At 45.8% G+C, this 20,379-nt stretch overlaps 1 protein-coding gene across 1 annotated transcript in view; it reads right to left on the reverse strand.

Annotated features, from left to right (window-relative positions):
* The window catches only part of hsd17b3 (hydroxysteroid (17-beta) dehydrogenase 3), a 59,409-nt gene that overhangs the window by 17,283 nt on the left and 21,747 nt on the right, over positions 1-20,379 (reverse strand). The window contains exons 5-9 of the mRNA XM_078556988.1: positions 11,309-11,416; positions 9,204-9,271; positions 7,257-7,301; positions 5,627-5,661; positions 843-924 (exon numbers count right to left, since the gene is read on the reverse strand). Of these exons, the coding sequence (XP_078413114.1) occupies positions 843-924; positions 5,627-5,661; positions 7,257-7,301; positions 9,204-9,271; positions 11,309-11,416 (338 nt within the window). The remainder of the gene's footprint in view (positions 1-842; positions 925-5,626; positions 5,662-7,256; positions 7,302-9,203; positions 9,272-11,308; positions 11,417-20,379) is intronic.

The raw sequence follows: 20,379 nt of genomic DNA on the forward strand, positions 1-20,379 counted from the left end.
ACCCAGACCAGACATCACCTTATCCATGAGCTCAATGCAGCAGTAGCATGGCAAAGGTACCAGGCCCTCATCCTTCTCAGGTGAACAGAGAGATACAAGTGTGCCTTACAAGGGAGGAGGAACTGTTTATAGGGGCTCCTCTCATGGTGCTCCAATTGTGGACAGTCCATCTGCCAGTGACACTAACAGCATCTGGGGCCCCCTAGGTGTCAGGCAGCCAGGAGACAGCTGGCAAGATCATCCCAAGGCATGAGGCAGCACGATCAGCTGCATGGCTTCACGCAATGAAAATTGAACCCAAAGCCAAAAAATTACAAGCAATTTTCCTGACGACAGTATCCTTTAAATGAATTATTTTCTTTCCTCATCTAATCACGTTCTGCTAATTACTTTTCAGTGGAAAGTCAAAGAGGATGGAACTAATCTAGAGACTAAAAGAGGAAGCACATATCCTTCAGAAAGATTATTGACCTGAATTTTGCTGGGTCACTAAAAACGTAACTGGGGGCTAGATGGGGAGCCTTAAAATGGGAGTGGACAGCATTTGACTGGACATCTGACCAAATGGTCAGATTTTACCAGTGGTAGGAACCATTGTGATTTGGATTTCATCAGTTGCACACAGAGATCATGAGGCTTCAGAGCCCTGCCTGGAGAAATGAGGTAGCAGGAAAGGGAGGGACAATGAAGTTACAGTCTTCATTGTTGATTCCATATTTCTAGTCAATTGTCACAGAGGAATACAAAAAAGTTGTTTTTCAGGGAATTTAGCCTACTTGATTTAATAACCTATTTATTTAATAATAAATTCAATAATAACCTATTTATTTAAAACAACGTACCTTAGTAGAAGAGTACAAACAGTACAGTGGACACGGAGCATTAGCCGCACCAGACGAAATGTTCAGGATCAGACCCTTCTGTCTGAAAGTATAAGATTTTTTTATATAAAAGATAAAAATATACTTTACAGATACTGCATTTTCTTTCCAAAAAGGGAACAGACTAGATTAGAACCAATTATTTGCTTTGTACATTTTTCTTTTCAACCACCTTGTCCCATTCTCTGGAACTCCTTGCCTATATCAGCCACTCCATTCCTTTAAAAATCTTCACAAAGCCAATCTTTTCAAGCAAGCTTTAGTCGCTCCTCCACAAGCTGGTACTCACTCCTTTAGTTTTTTTTATATAATGTATTTTATCTCACCCTGCCTCTTTAAAGGGACTTGGGGCTTTTTCCAATCTTAAGGGCACTATTTAAATGTAAATTGTCATAGGTTAGAGCATTTTTTTTTCAAATAGGATGACCATCCCCATAGACATTCTGGAGTGAGGCACTCTGCTAGAAAGGCACTTAATGAAAACCAGGCACTTCATTCCTTGGGACAAGAGAGAAAGGGATCTCACAAGTCATGCAACTGCCAGCAAATTAGCGAAAAACAACATGCCCGAAAGTTGGCAGAACATCTATTATCTGCCCTTTTGATCACAGGCCCATTACATTGTTAATGCATTTGTCATTTGCATTTAACTTGAAACAAGTGCTGCAATTAGGAACAGGCTTTCTATGGCCTGAATTTTCAGATCAGCAGGCCCAGGATCAGACAGGAAACGGACCTCCGATCGCAGTCGGCCCCCGATCACAATTTCAGTGAAGTGCGCACTGAAAAGCTCAGTGGGAGCGGGAGGAGGGTGGGTGATGACATCAATGAGGGCGTGGGCGAGCGCTGAGAGAAAGCTCCCTGAAGGCAGACAGCTGCCTCAGGGAGCTGCAGACCCGCAACTATTCCAATAAAGTTTTGAAAAATAGAAAAAAGATGTCCGAGCATCACAATCAGGCACCTGAAAATATAGATGATAAAAACCTTTATCCCATCCTTGGATGAGGTTTCATGAAAAATATAAAGGCCGCCTGATTCGACAATCTGCCAACCATAAGGTGAAAAATAGCAGACAATTGTGCTGTTAATGGGCTTAATTGCCCTCTTAATTGTCGGCGGGCGCGCTTCCTAATTTTGCATGCGCCCGCTAAGCAAAATATTGCGCGAGTGCGCAATGACATCTGGCAGCTCGCCTGAAGCCATCTCGCGCAATTTCATGCCCAATCAGGTTGGGTGCGCGCCCGCCCGATCAACGTAAAATTCAGCCCAATGAACATATTTCAGCAACAATTTCAACTCGGGTGGGAGAAAGGAAATCTCCCAATATTTTCCAGGATTCGTCCATTTATTAATTATGCAACACACCCAGCACAAACTGGTCCACATGCCAGGCGCACAATCAGGAAATATGCCTTGGCAGCAAAAGTGGTAACAAGTTAGTCTAGGTGCAGCAAGACTAGATCAAAGTGGACTGATAATATTCATAGCTACGCTTCTACAAACAAGATCTTATCAGAAATGGCTCAAACCAGTTAAAATAATTCTGCGAGGGAGAATAAACAGGCTCTTTTTATAAAATCTGTGTTACTGTATGCAGCCACAAACAGATTATTTTCATCATAGTATACGGTAAATGTTTGTTATATATTGAATGAAAATCCAGTTTATACTGCTCAACTCATGCCTGGATAAATTGAGTTTGTCCAGTGTATATAGGGTGGTAGCTGCCTCAAAAATGGCGTTGATAACATCAGCAGGTTTACACTGCAGCATTCTGCTGTCACCTTCTTGGGTAGGCTCTTGAGAAGTGCAACTTGTTGTAGGAAGATGCCATCCTGTAATATGCAAATTGAGCTTCCAGTTGGATTCTGGGTAACAAAGGCTATCCCTTCAGGACATGACTCTCAGCATCAGTGTGTCATCCCCACAACCCCGCAGAAGAGTGTTATAACGCAGCACACGGATCGAGCCGAGCAATCATTGAGCAGAACATAGGATTGCTCAAAATGCATAACTTGGCATTGCAAAGAGGAGAAGAATTGTCAATTGAGGACATAAAGGAGCTGCTAACCTCCTCAGAAGAGGATGATGGGGAGGAATATCAGTACGAGGAATATCAGGACAAGGACAGAAATTTCACAGCAGCTCTCCCAGGTGCCAGGGCCGTGGAGAGACATGCCAGGCTGTCAGGGACAACCTCATCTTCAATCAGTTTGACCATGAGTGATGCACCTATCTCACCATCATTTCACCACCTGCAAGCCTTTGCCTGATTTAACTGTGTGCCCACCTCTACCAGCCTCCATCTGGAGATACCTCACTACACACGTCCTCTACCCTCTAGAAGGTCAAGGGGAGTGGGCTGTTGTCAAACAGAATAAAAGGAGATGACTGTCACCGAGGATACTGGCTTTGCACTGGCAAATGCAATGAAGCAATTATGGGCCATCTTTCCGCTCCATGCCCACATTGTCAAGACCAAGAGTGCACGAGCAGCATATCACTTCTCAAGCTAGTCAGTGAGCTCAGCAGTCTCCTTGGCACGTCATTTATGGGGAGGCCGTGTTCAGCCATGTGGCATTGCCTTGAGAATACAAATCACACCACACACATTACCATCTAACACATCGCCGCCACATTGTTACCTACACAAGTGAGAAGTCCCTCAGTCCCCTTCATTAACAACAAGTACCAAACATGATGCATGACAGTGCAATAAGCCCTCTGAATGAGGATGTCCCAACAAATGTTCATAATGCACATAATAATCAAGTGAATAAAATATATTGTGATATTTTATATATATACACGCATATATATCATAAATACATAAAACATTTGCATTACATAACAGTGTCTCAACACCCACGCCACCACTGTGCCCTCAATACTTCTTAATCTTTCTTTTATGACCACTACACTTTGGCGCAAGGTCAACATGCGATAACCTTGGCGGATGTCCTCTGGTGGCCCAAGGCCTTGAAGTCCCCTGCCTACTGGGTGCCTCCTGGATAGGGGCAGGGGCACCCTCCTCAGCATTGCCTACTGAAGGCTCTGGGGTCACTGGCAGAAGGGATGAGGAGCGCCCACTGTTCCTAGGAGTGCCCAGAGAGGATGGCCCCAGGGCGGTTCCTCCTCCCTTTCGGTGCACAAAGGCACCTCCCTGTAACACTGAGGAGAAGGAGAATCTGGAAGGGGTTCCGGCTGCCTTGTTCCCCTCTCCCCTAGCCACTGCTGCACTGAGCTAAAGTGACGGAATGCAGGTCCTTGCACATATGGGTCATATGGTAGACCTGGTTCCCCATGATGGCCACCAACCTCTGCATGGAGGAAGCCATGCACTTACAAGCCAGGGCCATGGCAGAAATCAAGGCTTGGATGGACACCTTCACCATCCATGCGAGGTTCTGTATAGTCTGTGAAACCTCCACCCGCTGTTCCCCTGCCTGTCTCTGCGTCTCCAACAGGCTTATAATGACTGAGACCAGAGGCCCATTTTCAGCCTGGGGCTCAGCATGGGCCTGATCCCCAACAGTCTTCCCACTGTTCATGGACCTAGGCTAATACAGCCTCCCTCAGCTGCTGGGATGTGTCTGTGAAGTAATCACAGGGTAATCAACCACATACAAATATCTTTGATCATGGGCAATAAAAGTTAAGACCTTAAAATTGTACATGACACCTTGCAGGTGCATGACCACTTCCCCCAGTCAGCACCAATTCTCCCTGCAGAGACTGGATTCTTGCAGAGGTGGGCCTTTTATAGCCCACCCCGACGTGGAATTGAGTCAGCTGATGGTGGGGTCAGAAAGCCTCCTCTGCATGATTGCATTCTAATTGAATTAATGGTGGCTTCCGACAAGTTAGTGGAAGTGGTGCCCACTTACTGTCCTGCTGTCAGGGGCCCTGTTCTCCTTATTAAATTACACCTTGTGTGTCTGAGCCAACTGAAAGGACTGAAACCTAAAAACTGTGTGAGCCGTCCAGGCACGCTGAAGAGCTAGGTGGTTTTTATGACCATACCGTGTACTGGGTTATTACTGAGTAGCCGGGTGAAAGAGACTATGGAAAGCTACGCCATCAGGACTGTCGTGAACCAAGTAAAAGAGGTTCCACAGATGGGCAACTTGTTGGTGATAATCATATCCATGGATGGAGCAAAGCAGTTGTCAGAGGCTACTTGTCGATCACATACTGCGAAATAAAGAGTGGTTGAGCTCTACCGGAGGAGGATGCAGTTGTGAGAGATATTGGGTCTGTACGTGGTGCCATACATGTGCTAGGAGTATGATCTTAAGTGTGCTGCCTAAGAAATTCGTGAGATTTACCTTCGCTGATTCAGCTATTTTAAGTGTAATTTATTGTTTCCATTGAATACAATGTGCCTGTTGGTTCATACTAAGTTTTGCTGCTTTTGGTTTGATTGTTACAGTAAAAGTTTTAAACGTGAAATCTTGCCCATTGGTTTCCTCCACTGGTGTCGATTGAGAAGTTCAATTCTTTTGCATTATTGGTCTTCACGGGGATCGTAACAATATACACAAAAAAACTGCTGCTCAGTATAAATAACATTGAATGGTGTCAGCAGTAATTACCATTAACTTTTGTTCTTGTTATTTTAATTGTGTGGATGTTTATATTAATACATCAAATTCAATTTAAAATCACTACTAATGAAAACAAAATGATTTCTGCTAATAACTAATTAGACATCTCGGATCGTGCAAAAACTTAAAAGTCCTTACCTCTCTTTCATCTGTGGCAGGACAAGCTGGGTCATCTGCAAAAGATTGCAAGAGATTAATGCACCAAGATACATTTTATAAATCTTTTAAAAATGTGACTTTTGACAGTGTTCAGCAATATTTATTAAAGATCCACTAAAATCAAACTACAAAATTATTTCTTCCTGGTGTTGAATTGTAAACCTTGTTATGAAACCAGGGGCAGGGTTTTTAGTTCCGCACGTACCCGTGATCAGCAGGCCCGGGAGTGGCCGGGGAATGGACCCCCGACCACAATTGGCCCCCAACCACGATTTCATGCTGGCTGGCCAATTAACGACCAGACAACGTGAAGGGCGCGCTGAGAAGCTCAGCACTGCTGGGGTGGGCAGGAGGACAGCGAGCGCAGAAGTCAGCGCGGGCGCAGGGGAGCACGCAATGAAAGCTCCCTGAAGGCAGAGAGCTGCCTCAGGGAGCTGAAAATTTTAAACGCAAAAAATATAGATTTTAAAAACCAGGGAAAATGTCCACGCATCAGAATCAGTCACTGGAATATATGGATGATGAAAATTCTGTCCAAACATTTTTTTTTAAACTAATATCGGAAACCTCAACCTGCCCTTGGATGAGGTTTCCTGAAAATTGCAAAAGCTGCCCAGCCGATTCGCCCACCTGCCAACCATGACGTTGGACAGGCAATGAAAAATCCCAGTTAATTACTACTTTAATAGCTTTAACAGGCCTTCTAGTTGTCAACGGGCGTGCTGCCAACTCTCACGCACACCCGCCGACTGAAATGTCGCGCGAGTGTACGATAACATTGGGACATCATCACGCACTATTTTATGCTCAAGCGTGTTGGATGCATGCCTGCACGCCGAATGAAAAATTCTGCCCCAGATCTAATCCCCAGGGTCTAGTAAGATGAGAGGTATTTTAGCTTATGGTGGTTTAAATGTCTCTGCTTCCCATTTTTACATGCACCATGATAGACTAATGTTTACATACCACCCTAGAGGATTCCTCCAGCTGAAACACTATCTGCAGCACATTGCTTGGCAGGGTTTCCAGTAACTGTATCTGTACCAGAGGTTCAGAAATCATCCTTCCTTAAAGAAACGTCCCATGAGAACCAGACCCAGGTTCATCAGCCAAGGAGGGATGCAAGCAATAGGTTCCTCCTCCTCCTCCTGTGCTACAACTGTTTAATGTGGATTACTTTCTTGAATCCCCCTTTAAAACTTAGCAATCCATAGATTTACAATAAAAACTTAATCCAGGCAAAGCTTCATATTCATACCATTCCAGTTTTGCATACTTGCAGCATTCTATTTTTCAATAGGTTCATTTACAGTAACTTTGCCATCAGTGATGCAATTGAGCCAACTTGTAAAAATTGACATTATATCTATGTATAAGAATACAAATTATTGCATTTTCATAACATGACATTCTAAGACATCTGTTTAATAAAAACCATTATAGTAACGATTTAGCAATTACAAATGTCTTCATTTGTAGAATTTACACAGGTCATAGCCGAGTGCAGAAAATAAAAATATGAAATAAGAATCATCCAATGCCACCTTTAATTGTGCTTTGGTGTCACACACTTCTGGTAGCAAAAAATTGTTAGTACTGGACAACATACCTTAGCAACAGATACCATATTAACAGCGATCATATCATTGATGGTCTAATGTACAGGGAGAAGAAGAAAATTAGCAAATGATACAATAGGATTAGAATCAGCACTATTACAAGTGCATAACAGATATTCAAATTTCCATATAGCAAATTCAAATTCAGGTTTTCTCACAAAATTTTAAAAAATGTATCATTAATACAAAGCAGATTTGAAAAATATCTTCTCGATGGTCAAATGACACTTAATTTACCATTAAGCAGTGGTGAAAACAGGGAGGTAAATCCAGCCCCTTGGGTGCTCATCCTACAGCTACCAAGCAGGAAATGAGCAGTTCTTTCAAAAAAAGTAAGCCACCTACGTATATCTAATGATGCAACTACAATTTAAAATAATCATGTAATGATTGCAGTTGTGGAAACTTAAAGATAAAGTTTGATCAAGGAATGTTGCTTTTAAGTAAATCCAACTGAACTATATAAAATTTTTCAAGAATCCAGATAGTAAACAGTGAATCAAACAAATAGTCAGCTGCTTACAAACATCTCAAAAGGGTTTATTTATACGTTGCTGTCAATCCAAATCTCATCATTTCAGCAATATCAACGATTGTTCCACTTCAAAATCCTGTTGAATGATGTTGAATTCACACCACCCCCATCCTTTCCTAAAGCCACAGATTCCAGCTGAGTTACAGACATCAACACCCTTCATCCAAGTATTCATTCTATCTATGTCAACAAGCACTGGATTTGAACAACAGAAAACCAATGGGAGTGGGGGAGGCCTACCAGATCCCTACCCCTGCCAGTACCATCACCAGGAATCTTCCTCCATTCCACCCACAGCAGGGAAGTCAGCAACCCAACCCTCAACTACCCTGCCACATATAAATGATGGTGGATTTGAAAAGCCCAGCCAATTTCCCTGATTCTCACCTCAACTATCACTGACCCAAGGACCATGAGAGAAAAGTGGCAGTAAATTGTAAGGCAGTATCTTTAGCACCTCTCCATCTCTTCAGGCCCCTTACCATTTCTCAGAGGGTTCTCAGCTTAGCAAGAGCCACTTTTTAAATTGCATGAGCTTCAGGATGTTTCTGTCCCCAGTTTTGGCTGCTCATTCTCTTCCTAGCCTTGCAACAGGCATCCCACTGCAACATTGTTCCATGTCCCCTGTTGGCTGGGATCACACTAAAAGTCTATACTGGAGAAAAAAATGAGCTCCAATGCTCAAAAATGGTTGTGGTTACAGTGGAGTCTAAGCACAAGAAGTCCCACCTTGACATTCCTAAGGAGGAAAATATTAGGCTGAAATATTAGACTGTTTTACCATGGAGAGCATCACAGTCAATCCCGATCCTGTTCTCATCAACATGCACTCTGTAGCAAAGCTGGACAGCAAACAAAAGCAGTAGCCAGGGGTGTTTTCTGCTCTCAAGGGGTGCTGAGACCATTTATAGCACCCCCAAGTGCTGGCTTCGCTGAAATCAGCCCCATCAACACATTAGGGATTGAACTGCAAACCTCCTGACCTGCAGGGGGCAATGTTGAAACCCACAGGGCAAGCACGGGAGCTTCAGGGTTGCAAGTTGATATTTCTGGCAAAGAAAATCTACTGATGCCATCTTGACAAAGCTGGGCAAACAATTTATGACAAAATTTAACAGGGATGCGATCTCAAATCAAAACTAAGTCTATCTTCTGTTTTCAAGGTATTAACAAATGTAGTAAAATAATTCTTCCCATGCCTCAGGGTTCTTATACTTCAAAAATTCTTTGATGGCAACTGCTTTCCCTAAAAGGCCAAGAAAAGCACAACTTGAATATTACAAAACCGCTTTTACAACCAAACGTATACTGTCACATATGGTGATAAATCTATCGAAAGTAAAGAGTTGCTTTCAAATTTAACAGCAAGATTATGGTGCTAAAAAAATAAAAAGAGTTATACCTTATCTATGTCATTTATTTCAAGAAACCTACACGGATTTGGGGTGTGCAACATTCCAACATTGTTCACTAGAAGGAAAATGAAAGTAGTTATATTTATTTTTACGACATACAAAAAAGTGATGCAAATCTGTACATACATTTATTGATCCATTCCGCACCCAAATGATGAAGAAAAAGCCCTCCCCAGATCATGTGAAAACAGCTGTGCACAGTTCTCAAATTCAATTTATAATTCCAGAAGATTGAAAAAACATTCTTGCTGATAGTTATATTATGGGTTTGTTGTTTTCATATCTGTTTCATCAGCCCTCTTGTTAAAAAAGTTTCTTTATGACTTTTTATACTTCTCTGCCCAGTTCTGTTGAGATTTATTTTAAAATAAAGAAGGAAATGCCTCTGATACTCCGAGAACTGACTTAAAAGGAATTACTGAGCTCAGTGGTATGCAATATTTTAAGGAACATAATCACTGAAACACTCAGTATAGCGCTCATATCTACTAATTTTAATTCCATTTCATGTTATAGTCATAATAGGGTACGAAACCCAGCTGCTACTCATGCAATGATAATACTCCCACTCTGAGACAACTTGTCATCTTGCTTGGCCAAGTTGTTGTGCAAGTTGCTGTTTGGTTCTTGGTCAAGGGCAACTGATAATTGATAAAAGCTCTGAAAGGGAGCAACAATGTGAATGCAGAATTCAAATGAATTTCTGGCAAAGTTGGCAGCTGAGATGGCAAAGATTGTGATACTGCTGGCTAGCACTGCTTGTTGTGGCGATAGTCTGCTCAGTTGTAGTAGCAGCAGTCACAGTCTCAGCTTTTTACTTGATTACTGCATTGAGAGCTTCAATGAAGTTGTTTTGTTGAAATTGAAGCTAGCTAAGTCTAATGCAGTGCATATCCTCTCTGGTCTCCCTACAAATGACAAGGTCATCATTATTTGATGTCTCAGGCATAACAATAATTTATGCCAGAGAATTCCACAATTTAAGCACCCTCTGAAGATATTTTTTAAACTTGCCTTTAATTCTTTGCGCAATTTGTGCACTCCCATTACCTTCCCAAAGACTAGCAGGAAGAATATCACTATTTATCCCATCATATTTCTTCATAATCTTCAAGGCGTTCATTGGATCATTTCTTTACATTCTCAGCTCGATGAAAAAAGCTCAAACCACTCAAGTCTCTTTTCCTAACTGTGAACTCTCTTCTGTGATAACATCCTAAGTTCAATATATGATGCAAAATATGAAGCCAATTTTGCAGTGCTATATAGCACACGGGCAGAATGTTAAGCTCGGCGGGCGGGCATGCGCCCGACCCGTCCGAGTGTAAAATGACGTGCAATGACGTCGGGTGAGCGTCCCAGCGTCATCGCGGAGTCCCGCAATATTTCATTCGGTGGGCACGCGCTGGAGTTGGCAGTGTGCCCGCTAACAATTAAAAGGCCTGTTAAGGCCATTAAAAAGGTAATTAAATTCAAAAGTTTATGCTGCCTGTCCAACCTAAAGGTTGGCAGGAAGGCAAAAAAGCCAAACGGCCTTTGCACTTTTTAGGAAACCTCATCCACGGGTGGGATGAGGTTTCCTAAAGCAAATAAAAACTTTACGCTTGTGTTAAAAACATATCCCTGCTCATGTGACAGCCACATGAGGGAACATGTTTTATGACATTTTTGTTTTCTTTATTTTTTTTAAACAGCGCTTCATCTCCCAAAGGCAGCTCTGCCTCAGGGAGATTATGAAGTGCTCACTCGAGCGCATGTGCAAAGTTTGCGCTCAGCCCGCTCACCCTTCTCCCCTCTCCCGCACAGGCAGCGCTCAGCGCTGCCGCTCGCATTCCACGCTGGGCGGGTCTTAACTGGCCTGCCAGTATGAAATCGCAGTGCGGTGCTGATCGCGGGCGGTGGTCGGCTTCCCGACCGCCGCCCCCCACCCTTCCCACACGCCAAGGGAAAAATCCTGCCCCATATGTGCTAGGACAGAATTCGATTATTTCAAACCTACTTTCTTATGTCCAAGACAGTCGTGGCCAGAATCAGCCTCCATAATCGTCAAATATGGAGTAATGCTGATCAACAAAAGATTTAACTTTCTTACCCAGGACCCCAATTTCAAGTCCTCTCAGATTTTCCTTGATGTGCTCATAGATGTCCCTTCTAATAAAGTTCACCTGAATTGTCTTTACTTTTCTTCCCGTGACTTGCCCTGTCAATAAACAAAAAATGGTACACATGCAGTATCAAAAAGACACACCATTCGGCAGTCAACTAAATTTTACAACAAAAAAAATCACATAAGTATCTCACTTAATTCCCTGGGTATAACTAATTTAGAAATTTCAGGATTATACATGCTCCTGTTTCTAATTAACATTTTATATTTTGTCAATCTAACCAATGGCAGGCAAGTGGAAAACAGCTGTGACTGACAGCAAATCTTTTTAAATACCTCATGCTGAGGAGGCAGGGGATAGGTGGTAAGCAGGTAGTGGGTGGTAGACATCTGCTGGCCTTCATGAGGGTTCCTGGTAGTTTAGTAAAAGTACACATCCATGTTCTGGAAAATCTGTCTAACATTTACTCATATAAGAGGCAACCGCTATCTGACAATATCCTCTCCCCTCACAAAAATAAAATAATGATACTTGTATACTATGATAGTATTAGAGTATTCGATCTACCAAAATTCTTCCCTAGTGTTGGGTGACCTTCACAAATACATTTCCCTTTATTCCCGTTATAACCAGCACATCCCTGTCACCAAGGCTCCTTCGACAGCACCTTCAAACCCACAACTACTACTATCTCGAAGGACAAGGGCAGCAGATAGATGCTGTAGCACTGAAATATAAATAACAACTCTTTAGTACAGTCTAGAGAGAGGCTTCTGTTGCTGATTTATATTATATGTACAGTTGATCCTGGGATGAGATTCAGACCTCATATTCACGTCATCACTAAGACAGCATATTTCCACCGCTGTAACATCGCCTAACTTCATCTTGTCTCAGCTCATCCACACCTTCATTACTTCTAGACTCGATTATTCCAACACACCCCTGGCTGTTTTTTTTAATCATTCATGGGATGTGGGCTTCACTGGCTGGACCAGCATTTATTGCCCATCCCTAGTTGCCCTTGAGAAGGTGGTGGTGAGTTGCCTTCTTGAACTACTGCAGTCCATGTGGTGTAGGTACACCCACAGTGCTGTTAGGAAGGGAGTTCCAGAATTTTGATCCAGTGACAGTGAAGGAACGGCGATATATTTCCAAGTCAGGATGGTGAGTGACTTGAATGGGAACTGTCAGGTGGTGGTGTTCCCATCTATCTGCTGCCCTTGTCCTTCTAGATGGTAGTGATCGTGGGTTTGGAAGGTGCTGTCGAAGGAGTCTTGATGAATTCCTGCAATGCATCTTGTAGATGGTACAGATTGCTGCCACTGTGTGTCGGTGGTGGAGGGAGTGAATGTTTGTGGATGTGGTGCCAATCAAGCGAGCTGCTTTGCCCCGGATGGTGTCAAGCTTCTTGAGTGTTGTGGGAGCTGCGCTCATCCAGGCAAGTGAGGAGTATTCCATCACACTCCTGCCTTGTGCCTTGTAGATGGTGGACAGGCTTTGGGGAATCAGGAGGTGAGTTACTCGTCACACAATTCCTAGCCTCTGACCTGCTCTTGTGGCTACAGTATTTATACGGCTAGTCCAGTTCAGTTTCTGGCCAATGGTAACCCCCAGGATGTTGATAGTGGGGGATTCAGTGATGGTAATGTCATTGAACATCAAGGGGCAATGGTTGAATTCTCTCTTGTTGGAGATGGTCATTGCCTGACACTTGTGTGGTGCGAATGTTACTTGCCACTGGTCAGCCCAAGCCTGGATACTGTCCATGTCTTGCTGCATTTGGACATGGATTGCATCAGTATCTGAGGAGTCCCACATTCTACCCTCCATAAACTTGAGGTTAACCAAACTCTGCTGCCTTGCTCTCACTTTCTGTGAGTTAAGACACAATGCTGCCTGTGTCTTAACTCACAGCAAGTCTCGTTCTCCTATCAGTCCTGTGCTTACTGACCTACATTGGCTCCCAGTCAAGCAATGTCTTGATTTTAAAATTCTCATCCTTGTTTTCAATTCTCTCCATGGTCTTGCCCCTCCCCATCTCTGTCATCTCCTTCAGCCCCACAGCCCTCCGAGATGTCTGCACTTCTCAAAGCTTGGCTCTTGTGTATTATAACCATAACTGCTCTGCCATTGATGTTCACGCCTTCAGTTGCCTTGGCGCCAAGCTCTGAAATACCTTCCTTACACCTTTCCGCCTCCCTACGTGACTTTCCTCCTTTTAGACACTCCTTAAAACCTACCTCTTTGTCCAAGCTTTCGGTCATCTGACCTCATACCTCCTTATGTGGCTTACGGTCTTATAATACTCCTGTGAAGCGCCTTGGGACGTTTCATTAAGTTAAAGGTGCTATATAAATATAAGTTGTTGTTGCTGGTGTTGTACCCTTGCCCAATAAAAATCTGACAGTTTCAGTCTTGAAAATTTCAATTCACCTGGTATCCACAGCTTCCTGCAGCAGATAATTCTACACTGATTATCCTTTGTGTGTAAATGTGCTTCTCAATTTGACTCTCAATTGGCCCAATGTTGAGAATGCTCCCTTCTGTTCTGGGTTCTCCCCTCCATCATAACCCTATCAAATGCCAGATGGAATTCCATTTAGACAACAGGCAAAACAGACATTTCCATGTTCATCTTGTCAGCGACATCCTCAAAGATTTCATCTAGATTCGTTAGGCACAATCCACCTTTTACAGATTCATGCTAAATTTTCTTTGATCGGCTCGTTTTGTTCAAATACTCCATCTACCTTGAAAATTGATTCCACCAACTTCCCCCACAACACATGTTGGCAAGGCTGGAGTTTTCTGGTTTCTCCCTCCCTCTGGTCTTAAATAATGCCTCCCTTCCACCTACTAGTATCACATACTCCCCTTATTTAAGTTCTTTCTACATGTCCATTTTCTGCATATCCAAAAATGACTTCTGTCCTCTCTCCTATCATGTGGAAACCCCAAAGGAATAATCTATGATCCTCAACTCTTCCTCAATTACATGCTTGGTGATATCAGACATGGCGTCAGATTTCATGTATACAGAAATAATACCCAGTTCGCTCTCTTCAATATCTTTCTCTACTGTTTCTATGTTTGTTCGACATGAATCAACTTCCTCCAGCTTGACATCAAAAAGACCAAACTTCTCATCCCTGGTATTAACCCCCTGTTGGAAGAAACTGGAAGAGGGGCAGGGGGGAAGTTAAACTGTGCACAGAAACTTATCCCCTCTGACCTCAAAGCTTTTCCGCCACATCAGAACATTAATCTAAAATTTTGATCAGGCAAGTAGGACACCCACAGGAAGGCCAGGGGTCCTTTTTCAGATCAAAAAATCAGCGTTCAATCTGCAATTTTAGTTGGACTCCAAGCAAAGGAGTAGTAATGGCTTCCCAGTCAGGCCAAACCTGCCAGGAGGTGCATGGTGGGCCAAAAGAGACAGGCAGGTCTTAAGGCCTCAAGAAAGCCTTAGGCTTCCCTAATTGCCCCAGGCACACTCCCCCACTCTTCCGCACATCCAGAGGCCCCAGTAACACTTGCCTAGGCCCTGCCACCAAATTCCCACCCCTGCCTGGCTTCAGGCAGGCTACCCAGGAAGTGTATAGAAATGAGGCCTAACCATTAAATCAGCCGAGCCTCTACGTTCCCAGACTCCCCAGCTGTGCCACCTGCTTTGGCGCTCATGTGCACCGTACACTCCATCCCTCTAAAATCAGAGCCATTGGACGGAATTGTCCAGTCCCGTTGGCGTCATGGCAGGCGGCAGTGACAATTCAATGTGAGGGGCAGAAATCGGTTTCACGCCAGTGTGAGATCACAGTGGGTTCATCCGATGGTGTCCGCCATGTCGGAACACAAATCCTCATAATGGGATGCAGAGTAAAGCCCAACCAGAATCTTCCCCCATCCCCGGCCTCCCAATGCCCGATTTATCGTTATGCCGTCGGGAAAACACACTGGCTCAGATCATGTCTGAGCAAGCGAGACATGCAGAAGCCGGGACTCACCTTTAGGGCCTTGCTCATATTGTGGGCATCCAAGGAGAAGAAGATGCTGGAGCCCTACAGCTACTGGACCCTGGAGGAACACATGCATCGCACGCTGGGTGGATCCTCATGGACGTGGCTCCACCACGAAGCAGCTCACAGAAGGTGAGAGGTCTCCATTGATGCTTCAGGTCTGTTTCGGAACATCATGGTCTTGGCCAGGGGCTGCTATGGATGGTCGGTGAGGCGGGGTAGAGGAAGGTCTAGGTGTGAATGGGAGAGGAAGGTGTACTGGATGCAGTGAGGTTGGGGGTGGAGGGAAACACAGAAGGTGTCAGGTGGGGGGGGTGAGGCTGTAAGGGGGGGGGGCGTGAAGGTGTCGGTGTGGGGTGAGGTTGGTGAGGTAGGGGGACGAAGGTGCCTCGGGATGGGGGGGGGTGAGGGTGAGGTTGAGGGGAGGAGCAGTGTAACAGGGGAGAATATTGCAAGTGGGGAGGCAGGTGTAAGGGGCGGAGGAAGGTGTAAGGGAGGAAGTTCGGAGAGGGGATGGTGTTTGGGAGAGGAGGGAGCTCGGAGGAGGGGAGGTGTTCGAGGGAAAGGAGGGAGTTCAGACGGGGGAAGGTGTTCAAGGGGAGGAGGTAGTTCGAAGGGGGAAGGTGTTCGGTGGGAGGAGGTAGTTCGAAGGGGGAAGGTGTTCGGTGGGAGGAGGGAGTAAGGGTGCAGGAGGGAGTAAGGGGGATGGGATGTCCAGGTGAACATGCAAGCAAGGCGTCTGTGGAGTCAATGACTGCCTCCTGGGGAGTGAACTGTCGGTGGGTGTGGTTGGAGGGAATAGTGAGTGTGAGAGGGGGCAGAGGCAGCTGGTAGGGTGGGAGGGTGGGGGTGCAACGGTAGCGGTGGAAAGGGCAATGAGGGTGGCTGGTGGGGACTCGAAGGCAGACATGAACCCTGGGGTGGGAAGGAGGAGGTCAGGAAAGTCAATGTGGAAGAGGGTGGGATTCTCAGGAAGGTAGGGAATGTGCACATTCACCTGGACATCCTAGATGACAAGGATTTGGATTGGTAGATGACGGTAGGGAAGTGGAAGGTGATGCCAGGGGGGTCAACAGTGATGGGGGAAAGGACATGGGTGACTGGGGGAGGGGAAATGACGGGGGAGTTTACAAGATACTTGACCATGACCATGGCTGTCAAAATCGAAAATGAGCGGAGCCTCGTGTTGGACGGGCACAGGTGCAGCATGGGAGTGTGATCAGTGGGTGGGCGGAGATGCAGGTCAGCTCAGGTGGATCCCAGCAGGCAGCATTGAAGATGCGCGGGACAGTGAGGTGAGTGTGATGGATGAAGGCTCTGTGTGTGTGGGAGAGTGCTTACACGAGGCTCTGAAAGGTCCTGTCACACACACACTTCTCCCTCCAGAATCACTCATGGTTCAGCTGTGTGCAGCTGAACTGCTAGTGGTTGGGGGAATGCAATGGGAGGACTCGCAAAGCCTGGAAATGAAGACAACATTACACATTATGCAGTGAAAATTAATATTTTTTCAGATTATAAAGTGACAAAATGTGTTCACCCGTACAGTCACTTGTGATCAGAATTTCTTAACTTTTCTAGGCCTACCACTTCTTCTAGGTGCTGCCTTGTCATTCACAGCAGGGGTGGAGACAGCCTGTGCAATGGTTGGCCCTGTTGCCTCTGATGATTTCAGCATGCGTCCTCTGGAGAGCCAAGGCCTTGAGGGCCCTGGTTTGCTTTGGCTGTCCTCCTGTGGGCCAGCTGCTCCCTCTGCGGTAACAGAGGATGAAGTTGAGGGGCTCACAGGCAAAGGGGACCCAGAGAGAGGTGACAGTCTCTGAGATTCCTGAGTGGATGACTCAGGGATGTCCAGCTGCTGCTCCTCATCCCTTCGGGTGCCCGAGTGCCCCAGCCTGACTTCTTCAGGGAAAGGGGCACCTGGGGGGATGTTGAGGTGCCTCATTTCCCTCTCAAGTTGCCACTGCAGGAACTCATCCATAGCTACCGCGATGGAGTGCAGGTCTGCATACATCTCCATGTTCTGCTGGACCAGGGTCTCCATGGCATCTGCCATCCTTCCCATGGAGACCTCCAAAAATGCACATGTGGGCACCACTTCATCAGAGAGCAGGCGGACGCACTCCTCCGACTCGTGTACCAATCTATTGAGGGCTCCCAACATCTCTGCATGATGTTCCCCCACCTTCTGCTGACTCTCCACAATGAGTTGGAAGGTTGAATCCAGAGGATCATCATCTGACTCGGGCCTCACAGATGCCTTGTCCCCAGGAGTCCTCCGAGTGCCAGGAATGTTTGACTGAACCTGCCTCCTTCTGCTGCGGATGCCTGTCCATGTGGTGACCACCAGTTTATGAACCCGAACCTGTTCTAGATCTAGGTACCACTGAGGTGTGTGTCTCTGCGCTGGTGGAGGGTGTGGGTAAGCGCTGTGACAGGTTTTCCAGGCTGCTTAGTTCCAGCTCTTCAATGGAGGAGGTGTCCTCTTGGCTGGAGGTGAGGACGTGGATGGAGCTGAGGGACTGGTTGGCTGGGGGTGTCGGTCACTTGGCAGAGCTCCCTGTGAACCAAAGTAGAGATGATTAGTGCATGGCAGCAGAGTCAAAAGCAGGAGAGAGAGCACTCACATTTGCATTGAGAGAGGGATGGGAGGGTGCAGGATCCTCACGTGGGTGTTCGCCGCCAACCTCACCATCACCACAGGAACGGTCCATGTCCTCACCTGACAGCACAATGGCACGCTCCTCAAAGTGAGTGAGGAGCCTAATGTGGGCCACTCCACCCCCAGTCTGGGACCTCTCCCTGCTGCTGTGAGAAGGCTTCTCCTGCAAGGAAACAGATGGAGAGAGTGTGAGCAGGACACATGGCACTGCATAGAATGTTTGTGTGGTGAGCAAAGCCATGGACGGGATGAGGACACGAGCTCGAGAGGGCATGAGCCTGATGGAGATGTGAGAGTGTGTGTACGAGTTAGTGGTGTTGTCCTTTGAGGTGTGAGATCCCTATGGATGTGTGATGGGTTTGTGTGTGAGTTGAGAGTGATGAGGTGGTTGACTTAGGCTGGGGGAACGGATGAGAGCATTCATCCTCTTCCTGCACTGGGTGGCTGACCTCCTCTGTGCTCCGGTGGCGCTGACCACTGCTGCCACCACCTCCCAAGCTGGATTGGTGGCTCTGGTGGACCTCCTGCGACCAGAGTTGGGTAGAGAAGATCGCAGCGGCATTCCAGCAGGTGCCCCAGAGAGGCTTCACTAAATTTGGGGGCTGCTGTCTTCTTTGCTTTCTGGGCAATCTGTTGCCTGGAGCAGTCCTGGTCTGTAGACATGAAGTAGGCTACGCTTTGGTGCGCTTTAAATATGGTGAGGAAGCACTGAGGTCACGGTAAGTTCAAGCCCGCCCGCCAGCAATCCGGCATGTCTCCCACAAATGCATTATTAATGAGGCAGATCGCGCCGGGAAAGGGACGATGCGGCGCGAAAAGCCACCATTGCGGCTGGCAGGTAAAACATCATTTTACATACTCGCTACCACACTCAGTGCAAATCTGGGATGATTCTGCCAATTGCCTTTGGTCCAATACAAAACCTTAGCTTCTTTGCCAATCCCTTTTCCCAGTCCATCCACAAATTTACCATCCTATTTAACGGTGAATTCAGTTTCAAACCCATCACAAAGCCTACTTAACTTTCACCCTGCAATACTGCCCACATCTATACCTTAACTCCTCCACTCCATTCCTTGCTCATGTCTAGAGTCAATGGAGAGGATTTTCATTCCCATGTCCCAATCACACTGGCAGGATGAAATGCAGTTTGGGAACCCATAAACACCAGTGCCAGAACTCAGAGGGAGATTTTGGTGGAGGTGGACAATTAAGTAGCTGTTCCAGGAGACACATTCAAATAAGGACGGCATATAAGCTTCTGAGTCTGGACAGCCAATAGGAGGTCGTCCAGCGCTGGAAGATTGGCAGCCCCACTGTCAGAAGCGGACACTGCTGAAGGAGGTGGGAGACCATAAGTGTGCCTCAAGGTGGAGGTGCCCTCTGAAGACTTTTCAATATTTAAAAACAAAATATGGTCCAGCTTCCACGCCAGCATTGGGAAGAAGAAAACCTCCCCACAGGTTAGCCTGCAGCTGCAGCTGTGGCTCTCTGGTAATTGCGGCTGTGGGGGAGATGATGGAAAATTAAGTGAGACGTCGCTGGCCTCATGGTCTGCCATCAGATGGCCACCTCCATTCATCAGCCAGGCTTCGGCCTCAGCAGGAGCATGCCAGCCTTCTGGAAAATTCCTCTGGCAGGCAGGAAGCTACCAACCACCGCACCCCCCCAACCAACCTCCTAACCCACCCGCCCCCCCCCCCCCCCCCCCCCAACGACGCCATGCCCCACCACAAAACAGATTCCATGAAAACAACCCAGAGCTGGGAACATGCCAGCCAACTGGCATGCCAGCTGGTAGTGTGAAATTACCAACATGCCAACCTCCAATCCTGCCACCTTAGCCCGATAAAAATTCAGTCCAATTACTCGAACACTCTCTTTGTTGGCTTTTCAATCTCCCCTTTCCCCACCACCAAGCTCCATACATTTTCATCTTATATGCAAATATATACTTAGACTAACCAGAAAGGTAGAAGATCTGTATCAACCACTAATACGGGGGTTATTGCTCTCAGAATTGGACTTGTGGCTTAGAAAACACGAAATGTTGTTCTATAAAGCCAAAATAATTCTCCTGTTTTCATTCAAAAATTCTTTTAAAAGAATGTAGTGGATCTTATCTTTCAATCAGCCAGTAGTTTCATATACATGGAAATCTGGCATCATGTTTACGCATCACTGAAACAAATACCGACAAACCTGAGATAAAAGCAAAAAACTGCGGATGCTGAAAATCGAAAACAAAAACAAAAATACCTGGACAAACTCAGCAGGTCTGGCAGCATCTGTGGAGAGGAGCACAGTTAACGTTTCGAGTCCGCATGACTCTTCAACAGAACTAAGGAAAAATAGAAAAGGGGTGAAATATAAG

The sequence above is a fragment of the Cetorhinus maximus genome, chromosome 2 (genome assembly GCF_964194155.1).
Source record: "Cetorhinus maximus chromosome 2, sCetMax3.hap1.1, whole genome shotgun sequence".
NCBI lineage: Eukaryota > Metazoa > Chordata > Chondrichthyes > Lamniformes > Cetorhinidae > Cetorhinus > Cetorhinus maximus.